Here is an 18,155-nt window from a genome sequence, read left to right as displayed (position 1 = left end):
TGTCAATTTCATCATGTTCAACTTCACTAAATCAACAAAGTCAAGTTTCGTGCGTAATGTGACGTCACCATATAACTAATTAGGAACTACATCAGGAAAGCAAATGATCAATTTTTTGATAAAAAAAAAGCAAAAAAGAAGCTCTGGAGACGAGATTGGCTATTTTTATATTTGAAATACTTTCTTAAGAAAATAATAAGAAAAGAAAGTATTTCCTTCAAAAGCATGAACAGGGGGGTGAAGTCAGTCATTTTTCACAGCGTAAATAACAAAGGACATCCTTGGACCAAATGGGGTAAGTTTCCCAAAATATAATTCTGGATGAAATAAATAAATAGAAAAATTCGATTCTCAATCTAAATGACGATTTTTGGCGCTACTAGAGCAAACTCGATACCTCGTGTCAAATGTGTAAGTTAATTTTTTATTTTGTTATTTTGTTGTATCCAAACCTTATTTAAAAAAGGCTATTAATTTAAAAACAGGCTTAAAATTGAATCAAAATATATAAAATAAAGTCCTTTAAACTACTTTAAGATATTAATATATCTCCTTTGCTCACAATGTTATTTGTTGCCTCGCTTTATCAGGTAGTTGTTACAAAGTTTAGTTGAAATCCAATAATACATCAAGATTGAACCAGGTTGTTAGAAAAGTGGAATGTTCATGTGACATTTGCGGTTTTGTTTTGAATTGAGAGAAGTACTAGTTTGGTTTGTTTTTATCGTATTTTACCAGCCAACATTGTTTCTCAGGTAGCTAGCAAGATGTTGGCAGCTAGCGACTAGTTAGCTAGCATGCGTCAAGAAGAGAGAGGGTAGTCAGCACCATCAAAGCCTTGGCCACACATCTATGAATAGATGCAGATCCGGAAGCAGGCAGTTGCATGCAGACGCTAGCTGATGTGAGCATGACCAAATCAGTTGAATTGAAGCTGCATCTGCTCCACACTTGCTTTATGATTTTTGCCTGCCTTTTTAAGCGATACATACAAAGCTCTTTCCCATTCTCCACCCAATTTATTATAGCTAGCTGTAGCTAGACCTTTTTGAATTTTTACAATTTGATAATAGTTTAAAGTCTCAAAAATGTTTCCGTAGCAATGGGCTAAAAAGACCTTTCTTTAGCAAGCTTTTACATCTTTCTGCCTGCCACGCAGTTGTTAGAGCCAGAAGGGCTTACCACGAAAAATGTTAACATTAAAAAAGGTCTGTAGTAAAAGGTATACACTATCCGCTTACAACATAACTTGGTGGTTTTGTCTATAAGCTATCCCTTAAAACAACTTTGCAAAAATCTTGGTGAAGTAAATATTTCCCCACCAAGAAATTATATATGAGATAGCATATTTTGACTGTTAAGATTTAACTAGATTTGGACTAGACTTGGTGACTGATACATAAAGTTGAGCTAATGATGGTGAGGACGTTAATGCGTACTAAGGACAAAAAAACATCTAATGGATTGTTCACATGTTTTTGTCGTTAAAAAATAAATTTAAATCGTATTTTTTAATAATGTTTTTTCTTTCACTTTCAGCCAGGATTCGAATTATCTAAAAAAAGCTTCGCATATGATATATTTTTAGTAGGTCAGTGTCTCCTGATTGCACACCTCTGATGATATATTTGTTCATGATTGGAAGAAATTTCATCACAATGACTTTCTCACCGAACTTCACAATAAAAATTGGGATGATATCCTACAATTGAATGTAGATGATCCCAACTTATCGTTTAACAATTTTTACAATTGTATCAACAGTCTATTGGTCAATCATGCTCCTCTAAAAAAAACATGCAACAAAAAAAGAAAAAAAAAATCCAATCCTTGGATTACTAATGGTATCCTTACCTCAATAATCAAAAGAGACCATCTGCATAAATGCTTTTTAAGAGAGAAAGATCCACTTTTAAAGTCTTCCTTGCTAGAGAGTTTTAAAAAGTACCGCAACAAAATTGTATCTCTATGTAGAATGAGTAAGAGTAATTTCCTCAATAAATATTTTAGCAATAACCAAAAAAATATTGGCAATATTTGGAAAGGGGTTAAAAATATTATTTCTGTTCGTTCTTCTGTTTCTGCTTCTCCCACCTGTATGAACATTAATAACTCTGTTGTAACTGATCCAGTGACAATTGCTAATTCTTTTAATGATTACTTTGCTTCAATTGCAGATAACATCAGAATGAATATCCCGTTCACTCGAAAACATTTCTCCTCTTTTCTAAAAAATTCTACTTCTAATTCGATGTTTCTTTCACCAACTGATGATTTAGAAGTTCTGCATTGCATTTCTTCCCTTGACCCTGGTAAATCTTCTGGGCCATTCAGTATTCCTGCCCATATTTTAACTCTTGTTAAATCTGAATTATCTATACCACTTTCAAAACTTATTAATTTGTCTTTCACAACTGGTATTTTTCCTACAAACCTAAAAACTGCCAAGACCATCCCTATTTATAAAAAAGGGTCCAAATTAGAATTAACAAATTACCGACCTATATCCTTACTCTCAAATATTGATAAAATATATGAAAAAATCATATACAAACGAGTGTATGGTTTTCTCGAAGCAAACAACGCCCTCTACAAGCATCAATTTGGCTTTAGGAAAAATTACTCGACTTCTCAAACACTTCTGAACATCTCTCAAAAAATTATGGATGCTCTTGATAAAGGAAATTATGCATGTGGAGTGTTCATTGATCTTCAAAAGGCTTTTGATACGGTTGATCATGAAATTTTGCTTAAAAAGCTTTTTCACTATGGAATTCGTGGTACCCCACTCTCACTATTTAAGTCTTACTTAACAGGACGTCAACAGTTTGTATCCATCAATGGAAATATATCAACTAGTAATCTTATCAGGCATGGTGTCCCTCAGGGCTCTGTTTTAGGACCTCTTTTATTTTTAATTTATATTAACGACCTGCATTGTTCAATTAATTTTTCTTTGGTGCATCACTTTGCTGATGACACCAATCTCTTAAACTTCAGTAAATCTTTGAAACAACTGGCCAAACAAATGAATTTTGACCTCAAGCTTCTTTGCCATTGGCTCAATGCCAATAAAATTTCTCTTAATGCTAGTAAGACTGAGTACATTGTTTTTAAACATACACGGAAACCTCTTAATTACGATTTTAGGCTTTTTATCAATGGTAAAAGGCTTATACCTAGTAATTGTATTAAATATCTTGGTGTTCTATTAGATTCTGATTTAAGCTGGAAGTCTCAGATCAATGATACTGTTGCCAAGCTCAAGAGGGCCAATGGAGCTTTAGCTAAACTTCGTCACTTTGTGCCTTTAAATGTTCTTATTCTAGTTTACTATGCCATTTTTCATTCACACTTGCAATATTGTAATCAAATTTGGGGTCAGCCAAACAGTCTTGATGTTAATCGTATTACTGTTTTGCAAAATTTTGCTATTAGACTCATGTCTTTTGAATCTCGAAGAGCATCATCCAGTCACCTGTATGGTAATCTTGAGCTCCTCAAATTCTCTGATATTGTCAAATGTCACAATATTCTATTTTTACATAAACTATTTCATGAAAAATTGCCTGCTTCTATCCTTAATACATTTGCGGTTGACTTCACCCATGCTCAAGGCACTCGGGCAGAGAAAATTGGTTTGATCAATCTCCCTACCTTTAATACTATTTCTTTTGGTAAAAACTCAATTAGATTTAATGCCATTAATTCCTGGAATAAATTGCAGTCTTTAATGACTAGAAAATTTGTCTCCCTTGATTATTTTAATCTTAGAAGTGATCTGAAAAAGTACTTTGTTTCCTCTTACTAATCCTTCCTGAATTGTCAGACTTGGCCATTTGTTTCCCGCATGGTTGTTTATCATTTGACCCACTTTTATGTGTGTGTTGTTTTGTGCGTCTCGTATCGTTTACTGTAATTGTCCAAGGGTGGCCATACCCTTTGCCTTAGCTTTATGCTATTAGGTATGGTCTCCCTTCAATAGCATTATATATTTTAATTTTGTTACCCTGACTAATTATGATATTTATTTTCTTTTTCTTTATATTTATTTTCTCTTAATTTTAATTGTATATATATAACTGCTATTGATAAATAAAAAAATATCTATCTATCTTTTACTTTTAAATTGTATCGAGAGGGCTTTGCGATGCATTCGTCTCGTTGTCATTCTCAAAGCTATCGAGGCCATTAACACTTTTTCATAATAGAACTATTTTAAAAATGAAACAACCTTTTTCCAGTACTGTAGTAAAAAGCAAAAATACCATTTAAATTTAGGTATATACCAAGACGAAAATTGTTTCCCCATTCCAGGCCTCTTTTATTTTTGCATACAATCCCATAAATATAGAGCTATGAATGGATTCCCCAACTTAACTGCCAAATTCAAATCTGCTACAGTTGTTTTTATCATTTCAAAGTATAAAACAAGCCCTGGGCACTAGTTTGTACAATATTAATTAAAAAAATACCTAAAAAATGATCAGAACACAACTGAGAACTTATAGTGGGACCTAATATTCTGAGAAAACTATGTGTTGTGAATATCTATTCTGGTTTCTTATAATTTGACTAGCCAGTAGGCATCTATTTTTATCTTCCTTTTTTTATGCACAGGTATATAATGAAGAATGGCATTTTCTGAGGTGACAAAAAAACACAAACCAATATTTGACTCTAAGCATTTAACTGTCAAGAAATCTCATGCAGCTCCTGGAATAAATGATTTTGAAATCCTTAAACCAATTAGCAGAGGAGCCTTTGGACAAGTCTATCTTGCGAGAAAAAAAGGTTCAAGAAAATTGTATGCATTGAAGGCAATGAAAAAATGCAATGTGTTGACTAAGAATATGATGGAGCAAGTGGTTGCAGAGAGAGATGCATTAGCTATATCCTCTAAAAGTCCATTTGTTGTACAACTGTATTATTCTTTTCAATCAGATGAGAAAATTTATTTGGTCATGGAATACATGATTGGTGGCGATATCAAATCGCTTCTTCATAATTTAGGGTATTTTGAAGAGCATATGGCAACGTTTTATATTGCAGAAGTTGTTCTGGCATTAGAGTACTTGCATAGTCATGCAATATTTCACAGAGATATAAAACCTGACAATATGTTGCTCTCCAATTCGGGTCATGTAAAGTTAACAGATTTTGGTTTATCCTGTTTAACGTCGGAAAGAAAACCTAACTTTATGGACCTCATCAATACCCCTGGCCTAGTGAATAAAAGTAATGAGACAAATTTAAGCAAGAAAATTTTCTGGAGGACTCCTGGTCAATTACAATCACTTACGAGTAATTTTACTTTTTCAATACCCAAAAAAACAGAACCGAAAAAAAGAAATATGTCATCTTTAAGTATTATCGCATCTACATCAGAGTCTAAAGATTTTATCTTTAGCCCACCTCAAATGTATACTGAAAACTCTGATTTTGCCGAAGCTGCATCAATGTTGTCTACTCCGCGAAACCCAAGAGCATCGTTTTCTTCTGAAGTGAGTGACAGTGCAGGTTCATATAAATGTGGAGGGGCTTGCACAGGATTGACTGCTGACATTACGTCACTTGCTCTAGATATTATAAAGCGAAAACGAAGTTTCACAGATTTAGATCAAGAAAGCGATGAAAAAGAGAATTTTGCAAGAGGGACCATATACAAACGAGCCAGACTGTACTCTCAAAGTTTACCCTGTGAATTAGAAACTTCAACAGATGATATTAAGAATACAATTGATGAATCACTTAAAATACATTCTGTACATTTTGCTGATCAAGTTCAACAGTGTGGAAATAAAACCACTGACTCGCCACAAATTGTTTTATCATCTCACATGCATAAAAACCCTGAATTTAATAATCTACCAGGAGCGTCTCCATTATCCCATGAAATATCTACAAACAATATCAGCGGTGTGACAGCTCTGACAGAAACGAGCCATATGAGTATAAGTTTGGTGAGTGAGTGTGTTATGCTTAGTCCTCATAATGACAGTCTAAATAAGGACGGGAAAGGAAAATTAAATAAAGCAGTAAAATTTACACCGTCGCCATCACAAACTGGTGTCAATTTCAAAAAAGATTCTCCATCATTGACTCCAAAAAGTGCTGTTGATCAGGGTCGAAAAAATTCTGAATCAATAAAAACTCCTATTCAGATGCTAAGATTTTGTGATGGAATATCACCAGAATTATCTTGTTTTCAAACAGGAACTCCAAATGAAATTTCAAATTATGTGAAAAAGACTCCTGATGGAAATTTGAGTCTTGAAAGCTGTCCTAATGTTACTCCAAAACAAACACCTTTTCGCACACCAAAAAGTTGCCTTCGTGGAAAAGCCACTCCAGCAGAGCGGAAAAAAATTCTTGGTACACCAGACTATTTAGCCCCAGAAATATTGCTGGAAAAAAATTATGGTGCCCCTGTTGATTTTTGGGCATTGGGAGTTTGTTTTTATGAATTTTTAACTGGAATTCCACCTTTCAATGATGATACTGCAGAACTTGTTTTTGAACACATTTTAGACCGCGATTTAATATGGCCAGAGGGCGAAGAACGCCTTTCACAAAACTGTGTTGATTGTATTGAGGGTTTGTTAACAGTTAATCCAGAGATGCGACCAAAACCTGATACCATAAAAGAGATGCATTGTTTTGATGGTTTTGATTGGAAGAATCTTCCAACAGCTTCTGCACCATTTATCCCCCAACCTGATGATGTTTATGATACAACATATTTTGAAGCAAAAAATGTTGCTAATAAATTACTTATGTCTGCTTTTAAACCTTAATATTAAGTTAAAATTGAAAGTGCATAAAAGCACAAGGTATTTTTTGTTACAAAAAGCACAACTATCAAATTTGAAACTTTATTATAAATAAAATTTTGTAGAAGCCAAATCAAGCCTTCTTTAAAGCATCAACTTTGTATTTACAATTGTCAATGTTATCAATTTCTTTTATTGACTTTAAACCTAGCATCTTTGTAAAAAATTAAATAAATCTTTAGAGACTTGACGAATCATTTTGTTTTGTATGTTAAAATCCAATTGACATAGTGAGTATTTTTAAGATGCCTAATTTTAGACCTTTTTTCATCTGTTTGTCCACGCAAGTGAACGCAATTGTTTTTTCGCATTTTTGCACTTTTAGGTTCAAATATACATTTATTTTGTTGCTGAATAATAATTTTTGGACAGTTCCCCTAAAGTGTTTTGATGTTTTGTTGGTTTATATATTTGTAATGCATTTAAAGGTAAAGAGTCTGCTCTTATAAAATGAAGGAACATCCGGGCTGAACCCCAAAAGTGAATACAGTACGTGTCTTGTAAAAATGTTTAAATGGCAGAATTGTTTTGTTGATTTCTTTTATACTGTTGAAACGTTTAAATTTAAATAATGTATTAAAAATATAAATATATGAAATGTTGAAAAGTCGAAATATTTTATGCTTGCTGCATTGACTGGCCTAGAATTTTTGAATTGGTGTATATCTGTTTTGTTTTTCTAACACCAACAAGGAAAGATGTGCTTTTGGATGTAAAGGTGTTTTAATTTATTTGACAAGTTATGATGTGATGTTGGTAGCTTTAAGTTTTGACAAGTTTTGATGTGATGTTGGTAGCTTTACTGTATATATTGCACTCATTTTTTTTTTTTTAAACTTTCGAGCCAATTAGCATTGACAGAAAAACTTGAGGAGAACATATAATCTTCTGTAAATGGCTGTTAAATAAATGAAAATTGAGATTTGGATAAAAAGAAAGATTTGTTTTAACCTGAATGATCTGACAAAAAAAAACCTATACATGTTTTTTATATAAGCATGACATTTGTAAACATCCATAAATTTAAATTTGGTCATTTTTTAAACATATGCTAAGCATTGTGTGAAGCCTAAGAAATTTTTTTGTTTTGTTTTGTTTTTCACAAGCAGTTTTTTATGACGAAGGATACAGTTTAAATTTTTTATACTACAGTATTACTCACGAAAGCTTCCTATTCAAAATATAAAGACTTTTATAAATTGATAAAATTCAATATATTCTTTTTTCAAATAAGCATATTTTGAGCGTGATCATGTGCTTATCATAAGCATATTCCAATAAATCTTTTTGCAATTGAGCATAACTTAAGCATATTTTGAGCCTGAAAAAGTACTTTTTATTAACATCCTTAAGCCTCATTTTGGAATTTCAATTGCTAAATAAAAAAAAACATGTAAAGCAGATCTTTTAAAAAATCAAATCTTTCAAATAAAATTAATTCTTTTTTGTTCCACAATAAGAATAAAGATTAGTATGAATAAGGTATATGCAATTCTCTTCATTCAGGACAGTTTTGAACACAAGAGCCATTTATGTACCTTATAACAATCACTGACACTAATATTATGATTTTACCACTAAGAAAAAATTCTGAACGACCATGTATATGTTTCTTTAAAGTATGTAGTAGTTTTGTTTCCTGTTTATTAAATTCTATTTATCAAAAAATTTCCTAAACACTTAGTTTGTATACCTTTAATCATGGTAAAATACACATTCCATCTAAATTCTCTAAACATTTTTTTTATATAAATTGCAAGATGTTTTGTCAGATCTTTTTTTAATTATTAGAGTAGAAGTGTTCTGCTTTTGTTTAATTGTTTATATAAAAATCTTTTTCTACCAATGATGTCTGGTGATATCTGTTGATGATTAAGCATCAATAAAACTAGGAATTTAACAACTAGGAATTTGATGCATTAAAAGTAGCTTGTTGAATGACCAGTACTAGTTGTGTTTTTTAGACTAATAATGTTCACCGTACTGGTTTTCTTAACCTGTGTCATCATAGCCTACACAAAATTAACATGCATTGGAGAAGGTGGCCAGCCTGTAGACATGTGAGTAAATATATCCTTGCCATAGAGGTGAAATGATTTTGAGTCACTTGAGAGACATTAACATATAGACTAATATCTACAATGTTGTACAATCTTAGGCAAAATAAGAGGCAAATATTTTTTGTCCATAATTTTCAAATTCGTAGGTCGGGTAAACAGCATTAAAAACACGCTAGTTACACATTCTAAGATGCCCACAATGCAATACTATAAAGGCCTTAAAGATTAAAAAAAAAAGTATTAGAAATTATTTTAATTTTTCTTGCAAACAGGAATAAAAAAAAATTAACAGTTACGCAATCTAATATAAGAAAGTATTATCTTTCCTGTTCTGTTTCGTTCCATTTTGTTTTGTTTTGTTTTTGAGTGAAAGCTTTTAACTGAATTTTCACACCTTTGGTATTTTAAGGTTTATTATCTATAAACTACCGCGAATTGATTGGTACAAAACTCCACCACTGGTCAGTTCTGGACATGGTTATGTTTACCTTGACTCTAATCATTTCAAATTTTATCTCACCAATAACTCGATAGCAGAACAAAGCAGTGCAGCTGGACTGACACTGGATCAAGTTTACAGTAAATATAACCCTGAAAAATGGTATAAGAAGAATAATTTTCAGTATGTCGATGGACCCACAGATCAAGCTCATTTATTTTATAATGATGAAAATCCGAACGGTATGTATTCTGTTTTGGTCATTTTTTGCCACAGTGACACCGCAAAGAATACAAAATATTGAGGTGTTTAAATGAAATGTAGAATGACAATACTACGAATGATAAAATCAAGGCTAACCAATAAAAACACTGTTTAAAACACTGCCCTAGTTTCATGATAATGTATTCATTTAGAAGTCTTGTTAATTATTGGAACTTTATTATTTCAGGAGAAAAATATTTCAAGTGTGGACACACCAAGGGAGCGCTAGCATTTAACGAAGAATCTGGTTTTTGGTTGATCAACAGTGTTCCAAAATATCCACCTGCTGCTTCAGAAGGTTATGATTATCCTCATAGTGGTTGTATGTATGGACAAATGTTTATGTGTGTCACATTCAATTCATCTGCATTTAATGACATTGGATTGCAACTTCGCTTTAATGATCCACATGTACATGATGCTAACCTGCCAATGGACTGGGAAGTTAATTATCCCAACATAAAGTTACTTTTAAATGGTGTGTTACAACAGTTTCATTAAAAAATAATCATTGTTACAAAGCGTAGTAACCAAATGTCCATTCTAAATCTGTAATCTGTGTTTGTTTTAAACAAATTTGTCCATAGATCGTCAGTATAATATTTTTAAAACCAAATCTGTCATCAAGCCGTAAATTGCCAAGTTTTATTAAATTTATTCAGGAAGCAATCAACTCTGTCAATCTTACTTTATGTAGGTGATATTGTGAACAAACCTCCACTCTCGAACCATCTTGCAATAAAGTCACTCGCTGGAGTAGACTATCAACATTTCGCCAAGGCTGATAACTTTCACAAAGATCTTTACCATGAGCTGGTTGCACCTGGTTTACAGACGAATATATTGACAGAAACATGGCAACATGGTCATAACATTGGACCGTCTTGTGATGGTGGTTATACGGTGAATGACATAATTAGTTTGAATATTTCATCACCCGACGTGCAAGATTTCTCATTCTTAAACTTAGACGACCATTCGAAGTTTGTTGTTGGTGAATCGTCTGAGGAACCCTATGTTTGTGTGGGAGACATCAATCGTCAAGTAGGTTCTATTATTTATTTTTCACTTAGGTTTTCCTCTATCATATGGAATTAATTGTTTCCGTTTTTGCTGTTTTTACTCTGCAAAAAAAAGGGCTGTGTATATTGTTTAATAATACATACAAATATTGCACACGCATCTAATAACGTCTCATAGTGTTCTGAAAAGAATAAGTAAGCTCCTAAATTAAGTTTTAAACTAAGTAACGTGTTGATTCTTTACGAGTTACATAAAATGCAACCCTCTCTTCATCCTATTTTATTTATAATTCACTACATTGCCAGATTCTGTTTCTGTTAGCAAATATTGTGTTAATTTAAGAATAGATGTGCATATAAAACAGAACAACGTGTAGCTACTTACAATGCATTTTTAGCAATCGTGCTGAAACAAGAAAAAATTATAAGAATGGACATAAGCAATCTGATATGACTTGAGTTAGATTTGGCTTATGTAATGAATGTTTTAGCCCAGTCAATTTAAACGAGGAGGTGGAACATTGTGTTTAAAGAATACGAAGTTGTGGGAAGAATTTTCAAAATTCACTATCAATGCAACTCATTGTGGCACGAAACATATCAACTAGTATGTTATGAACAAAGATGGTTATTCATCCTGATGTCTTTCATTTACTATTTATTTCTGCATTTGATGATAAGTATAGAAAATCTAATATATCCTTATATCCTTAAAACAATAATAATATAAAAGTATAATAAACTCATAAGAAAAAAATACACAAGAAAATAATAGATATAAATTTTTACGATTTATTCTGTAAAAATATTCACTGATAATATTTCTTTTAAAGTTACGGCATAATGTTTTAATTTGGGCATTTATTAAAATTTTTTAAAATGAGGAGAAGCGTTTCTTATAGAAGGCGCTATGAATTTTTTCGATTTTGGTTATTTTTGTGGCAAATTATTAAATCTAAATCCTTTTTCGCGTGGAAAAACGTAATGATAGATATACCTAAACTTAAAGAGGCTATGGATTCGATAAAAACTCTATTTCAAGAGGAGTGTTTAAAAATATAAGTAATATGGCGTTTCAATAGTTGTAGGTTTCTGTTTTTTTTTCTTAAAGAGTTTATATAAACGCCAAAAGACGTATACTGAATTTTCTATTTTTTTACCACGCATTGGTGTAGTGTAAAATTGTTTACAAAAAAAGAACTGGATTAGTTTTGCACCATTTTTTAAAAAAAATAAATCGCTTTTGCAATCTTAACAGGACACAAAATTTGAAGCTAACCTTTAATAGTGCAACCAATTTTTCGTTAGCAAAGATTCTTTATTTCATGAATATAATTTTACAATTTATTTGTAATAGTCATTTTTTACAGAAATAATATAAAATTCGTTCCACAAGACTTCACTTGTGTACCGAATTCATGCTGCCATGTTTCTTATTATTAGCACTTAAGATACTTTCACATACATCAATAGTGTGATCCAGTCCCCAGCCTGCATTATCTCGCTCAAACAACAAAAACTAGTTTTTTAACTTTGTTTTTTTATAAGAAAACAAGAAAACAAGAATAAATTTTTTTATGGATACTTTCTCTAAACCTCTTTGTTGATGTTGGTTAGTGTGTCCAGCCATCATTTTGAGAGCTAACCTTTTATGACACTTTAATACCCAGAACCATTGCTAGAACTTGGAGTCGCTTCAAGCCTTCTAACTCGTTCCCAGCTTGCAATAGTTTCCGGTTATTAATAACTTCAGAAAATGTAATTTTAAATTTAGATCCATTCTTTTCTTGACGGCAATTTTTGTAGTCGGAAAATTTTGATAAAAAAGGGGCGGGCTGCTAAAAAAAACTCAAGATATATTATTTTTAGAATGTCAATTTTTCTGTGAAAAATAGAATGGGCGGTCAAACACGTATCAAAGAATAAAATTTGATGTCACTAATTTGCTATGCCATCTTTTGTCAAAACTGGGGCATCAAATTATAACAACCTTTTTAACAGCTGATAAGCTTCAGGATTTGCAGTTCATTAGACTTATTTTTAAATGTAAAGTTTCATGAATATTATGTAGAAAATATATAAAATGCATCACAGTGTAGCAGCATCTCTCCTCCTATGTTTATTACTCACCATCGTAGAGTGTAAACTGACTTGTATAGGAGATAATGGACAACCTGTTGATATGTAAGTAGATGTTTATTATCATGAATGTTGATTTTTTAATGAATTGCATAGTGATATTAGTGCAGGCCTAAAAACCGATTGGAACATGTGCGAGTCTAAGGGTCCAAGAAAGTGAATTAAACGCGTTCAGGCGTAGCACCTGTTTTTAAGGTCCAATTAATTAAAATGCATCAATGAACAATAGGCAAGATAATTTGGGATGAAATGTAATCAAAAAAAATTATGGGAAACTAAATTAATATGTGGCGTTTAAATGTTGTGTGCGACAGATAGTTCTTTCTTTTGTTTTTAAAGTTGTTGATTTATGTGTTCCCTTCTAGCTATATGTGTAATTTTCTCTTGTTTCTTTCATAGGTTCATACTATACAAGCTTCCACGTATACATTGGTATACAGTTCCACCTTTAGTAAATGATGGACATGGCTACGCTTATCTGGATTCAAACACCAAAACGTTTAAACTATCTCAAAGTTCTATTGCAAGTGATCACAGTGCTGCTGGAAACACGTTGGATCAAGTGTATAGAAAGTACACTGTGGGTAAACAGTATCGTAAGGATGGTAACCAATACCTTGATGGACCGACAGACCAAGCGCATGTTTTTTATAACGATGAAGACCCTGAAGGTTAGTTCTTTCAGTTCCTTATTTCTGTCTAAAACATTTCTGTGGTTTTTCGTTAGGTTTTCCTTAATGAAAGAACATAAGGTCATCCTACGCTTACAGGTCTCCATGAAGATATTTACATTGTGTCTTGAGCTCCAATTTTTTTTAATGATAAAGTGCAAAACTTTTAACACTATTACCGGCACACAAACGATGATGCTTCGGGCATTGATGCAAACAAAGAATTACTGTCCCGTTTAAGAGTTCAGAATTCAGACTACGTGTTGTCTCTTATTCAGTCAAACGATCTTGAATACTTTTCGATCGTGTGATGCTGCAGCTAGAATAAAATACACAACTGTGTCCAATAACACTAATAATAATTCACATCCCACATGATTTTTCTGACCAGCCACTTAACTGAAGATCAGTTTAGGCCTCGTACAAAGTTCAACTTACGATAATGAACCTGCAACAGTGTCAAAACCCCCTTTAATTTCTTCTTTTAATTCTTTATTTATCGGTTCGTTGTCAACATTAAAATTAATTTTTATAGGGAGAGAACATTTCAGTTTTGCTCACAGCAAAGGAGCACTAGCATTTAATGAAGAATCTGGTTTTTGGTTGATTAACAGTGTACCAAAATATCCACCTGCTGCTTCTGAAGGTTATGATTATCCTCATAGTGGTTGTATGTATGGACAGATGTTTATGTGTGTCACATTCAATTCATCTGCATTTAATGACATTGGATTGCAACTTCGTTATAACCATCCTCATGTTCATGATGCTAATTTACCAAAAGGTTGGGTTGACCAGTTTCCTAACATGGATAAGTTGTTAAATGGTGAGTTATATGCACTTTCTTTATGAAACGAGCAAATGCGAAATGATGTTTCGATAAAAAATACTTTTTGTTTGAAAGGATTTGACTTTTTAATGCTGTCTGCACTTTTTTTGTTTTGTTTTTGTCAGCAACCCCATTTTGGTCTGCTAAATGTAGAGGGCCTTTGTGTCCCTCAGGTTACTAGCTGGTTGTTAAGTATCAGCATGGAAAATTTTTTATGATAATCGGGGACCACGATTTGCAAGATATGTTGTGACTCTCACGATGTAAGACATGCTACCACGCTATGGAGCTGTTATGTTGCCCTGGGAAATCCTATACAAGTTGCTTAATTTTTTGGCCCAATTGGAGGTCTAGGCCATAATAACTGCTTATAAAAAACATGTACTTTACTAAGGTAAATGTTGCTATTTTTTGAATTACTGTTTCATACATATTACAACGCTGCATGACCACTACGCTTAAAAACTCCTAATAAAAATAAATCTTGAGAAATTTTTTGTTTTGCTTCTGTTAAGGTGGGTTTCCACTCAAACGAATGTGGTCAAATCAATCGATGTCGATCGATTCGATCACATTTTTTTGAGTGGAAACCCACCTTTATGTGTTTAGATTTGTTGTTGTTTTTAGTCATCAGGTTTTTCTTTAATTAATTTCTTGATTTTCTCGAACTATTTCACTCCTGGATAAAGGCAAGAATTGCCTTAAAAAGAACTCCTTAATGAAGAATATCAGGCTGGTATTTCACTAAAAACAACAGATCTATTGTTCCCAGCGATAGAGAAATCAGGATAATGACAAACCTGGTTAGAATGTTGGTATTGTTTTTAGAATATGTATAATGTTGCTTTAGATGATGTGATCAGAGAAGCACCTTATTCGCATCGTGCTTTCTTAAAATCTCTCGCTGGAGTTGACTATCAACATTTTGCGAAAACAAATGACTTTCACAAAGATCTTTACCATGAGCTGGTTGCACCTGGTTTACAGACGAATATATTGACAGAAACATGGCAACATGGTCATAACATTGGACCGTCTTGTGATGGTGATTATACAGTAGAAGATATTTCTGATGTCAACGTCACCTTACCTGTCCAGAAATTTCCTTTTTTAAACACACACGATCATTCGAAGTTTGTTGTCGCAAAATCCTTATCGCAACCGTATGTGTGTGTAGGCGATATTAACAGACAGGTAGGCGGGGTATTGTGTCAAAAAATTAACATCAAATGTGTTTCTAAAATTTCCGTTTAGACTGAAAAGATTTAACACTTATGTATCGGTGATTAAAAAGTTAGGGACAAATTCATTTTCCAGGTTTTGTTTCCAAATAGATTTCTAATGAAACTATGAGCAGTGAATGATTGACGTTAAGTAATCGTCACACGAACGTATATAAGGGTTGCAGCAGAATTATAACTGTTCAGGTGGCGCCCAAACTCATGAAACCTGGCTTGCCAGGTGATTGCTTTAACCACTTTGCTATAGGTTAGGATAGCCAGTATGATTTTTTTCATTAATCAATGTAATGTCAAATTAGAAGGATTTACCCTATCCATTTATTATTGTTTCGTCTTCTAAGAAAACATCAAAAATATTGTTTCATAGCGTTTGTCTGCAATGTTGTTTTCTTTTTCTATTGTTTTTATTTAGCCGTCACAGTTTAAACGAGGTGGAGGAACGCTTTGCACGAAAGATTTCAAATTATGGAGTGTTTTTCACAACTTAGTTGCTAACACAACGAAGTGTACAAACCATGTCTGATCGTATCGTCAGATTTTTTTGTAGATGTTTTTTAGAATTTGTAAAATGAATTTAAATTTTTACTGTGATTCCAGTTAATTAATTTGGGTTGGGCGAATTTTTTTAAAAAAATTTTAATACTTTGTTTGTTCAGGCGTCATTATACTGTTTTTTTTATCAGCATTATTAAATTTTTAGCGTAATTTGGGTAGCAAATTTTTTTATTATTTCGTATTTTTTTTATAAACGCGCTAGATAATATGGGAGATTCATTTCAGGATATTATTAACTTAATGCAAATCTTCCTTACAAAGAACGAAAAATTCTCAAAAAAATTTCCTGCATATATCTTCAAAAAATCTTAAAAAAGCCGTTTGAGGCTCAGGTCGAACAGCAAGCATCTCTCAGGCTTAAAAATCTCTTATGTTGAAAATTTAAAAAGAAGCAAAAAATGAACAAGGTAAAACAGTATTTTATCACACAAATATATATGTATACATCAGATAACATTGGAATTACTTAAAAACTACATATAATTACTAACTCTTATAAGAACAGTTAATTGAAAGGAAGTCGTCGCTTAAAATTATCTGATGCTTAAATTCAAATAATAACCATTGTTGAAAAAAAAGTGTATTGATTCATAATCTTTCACGTGAAAAAAGTGTATTGATTCATAATCTTTCACGTAAAAAAAGTGTATTGATTCATAATCTTTCACGTGAAAAAAGTGTATTGATTCATAATCTTTCACGTACTCTTACCAACGAGAATTTGTACCACTTCTATTTATTATTGCAACTATAAGGAGGAAGCGATGGTTGTGATAGTGAATATGTTAGTACGTTGCAAGTATGTATTTCGTGAGTGATTGCATTTATCCACTTTACATAACTGGATAAACATTTTTTTATTTTTTTAGCCCGATAATCAATTCCTCTTGATCAAACTTCTCGTCTTTCATGTTTTCTACCTCTATTACTTTCCTTTATGGATCTTTTTTCTTTCTTTTTTTACTTAATGGCAAGACCAATTTTGAATGGTTAATTTTATATTATTACAAATTAGAAATTGTGTTTATTTTTCTCTGAATGAGTCAGTTATTTTTCTCTTGACATCCTCTCTTTCTGCAAGTGCATATTCCACTTTAAATATTTTTTATCTGTTGAACTTTTCTAAGTGTAAAACAACCTTAATTAACTTATTGCTTTAACTTGTTATTTAAATCTCGTTATAGAGTTACACCCTTTTTATATATTTTTTAGCCTTGGTAAAACTCTTATTTTAGTCATATAAGTTTAAGTATTATTCTTGTTCTGTTTTATTCCATTTCGACCATTTCTGTTTTTGAGTGTAAATTCAGCTTTAAGAATGTTAGCCAACCTGTCAACAAGTTTGGTCTCTTAATGTTCAGACTGAGATTATGTTTCAATCATGCTTGATTTTTTAGGCCTTGGTATGCTTTTATAGGGTATTTTTATATTAAAAAATATTGAGATGATTATAAGATTGTGAAGTTTAAGGCATAAATTTTATGTATTATATTTTTGTATATAATTGTTTATATATGACATTTTCTTCCATGTTCACTGCAAACATCGTGTTATTTGCATTTATGTTGTTCTTGTAACAACCAAATGGAAATTTTGGGGGATTTTTATGTTTGTCTTTTAATCTCTGTCAAAAACCTTATTCATATTAATTCTCGCGATCGTATTAATTTCGCGCGTATTAATTTTTCACAGCGAGAAAAATATCTTTCGCGTGTATTTAATTTGTACTACTAAACCTTTCTGCTACGATGCGCAAAATTAGTGCGCGCGAAAATTAATACGAATGAGTAAATTCACTTACCGCATTTATTACGTCATTATCTTTTCTCACCTTTTAGTCTCAAAATGCATTACAACTCGCCAACCATAATATTCACTCTCCTTCTCTGTTTAACACTCACCATCGTTGAGTGTAAATTAACATGCTTAAGTGATTATGGAAAGCCCGTTGACATGTAAGTATTACTCAGTATTTAGTAGTGGAAGAAAGAAATACCCAAGAGTTTGACAGAATAATGGACATCACAGTATCAGAAGTTGTAATCAATAAACGAAAACGATTTCCATTAAATTATTCTTTGCCCCAGCTCCGAAAGTTTGGA

At 32.2% G+C, this 18,155-nt stretch overlaps 3 protein-coding genes across 3 annotated transcripts in view; all 3 read left to right on the top strand.

The window, feature by feature from the left end:
- Positions 1 to 18,155, top strand: part of LOC130612045 (uncharacterized) — a 51,224-nt gene that overhangs the window by 29,677 nt on the left and 3,392 nt on the right. The window contains exons 2-11 of the mRNA XM_057433332.1: positions 12,689 to 12,802; positions 13,157 to 13,428; positions 13,964 to 14,254; positions 15,108 to 15,451; positions 15,911 to 16,015; positions 16,199 to 16,208; positions 16,809 to 16,852; positions 16,923 to 16,964; positions 17,451 to 17,456; positions 17,845 to 18,008. Coding sequence (XP_057289315.1) covers positions 12,702 to 12,802; positions 13,157 to 13,428; positions 13,964 to 14,254; positions 15,108 to 15,451; positions 15,911 to 16,015; positions 16,199 to 16,208; positions 16,809 to 16,852; positions 16,923 to 16,964; positions 17,451 to 17,456; positions 17,845 to 18,008 — 1,379 coding nt within the window. The 5' untranslated portion in view covers positions 12,689 to 12,701. The remainder of the gene's footprint in view (positions 1 to 12,688; positions 12,803 to 13,156; positions 13,429 to 13,963; positions 14,255 to 15,107; positions 15,452 to 15,910; positions 16,016 to 16,198; positions 16,209 to 16,808; positions 16,853 to 16,922; positions 16,965 to 17,450; positions 17,457 to 17,844; positions 18,009 to 18,155) is intronic.
- On the top strand, positions 4,603 to 7,440 carry LOC130613210 (serine/threonine-protein kinase greatwall-like). The gene has a single exon (XM_057434548.1). It carries the CDS (start codon positions 4,635 to 4,637, stop codon positions 6,795 to 6,797), a length of 2,163 nt encoding a protein of 720 aa, XP_057290531.1. The 5' UTR covers positions 4,603 to 4,634; the 3' UTR covers positions 6,798 to 7,440.
- On the top strand, positions 8,764 to 12,459 carry LOC130613215 (plancitoxin-1-like). Its single transcript, XM_057434552.1, has 5 exons — positions 8,764 to 8,893; positions 9,303 to 9,574; positions 9,784 to 10,074; positions 10,294 to 10,640; positions 11,110 to 12,459. Exons 1-5 carry the CDS (start codon positions 8,805 to 8,807, stop codon positions 11,224 to 11,226), a joined length of 1,116 nt encoding a protein of 371 aa, XP_057290535.1. The 5' UTR covers positions 8,764 to 8,804; the 3' UTR covers positions 11,227 to 12,459.

Source organism: Hydractinia symbiolongicarpus, chromosome 10 (assembly GCF_029227915.1).
Source record: "Hydractinia symbiolongicarpus strain clone_291-10 chromosome 10, HSymV2.1, whole genome shotgun sequence".
Classification (NCBI taxonomy): domain Eukaryota; kingdom Metazoa; phylum Cnidaria; class Hydrozoa; order Anthoathecata; family Hydractiniidae; genus Hydractinia; species Hydractinia symbiolongicarpus.
Note: the sequence above shows the minus strand (reverse complement) of the source record. Positions and strands in the feature narration are given on the sequence as shown.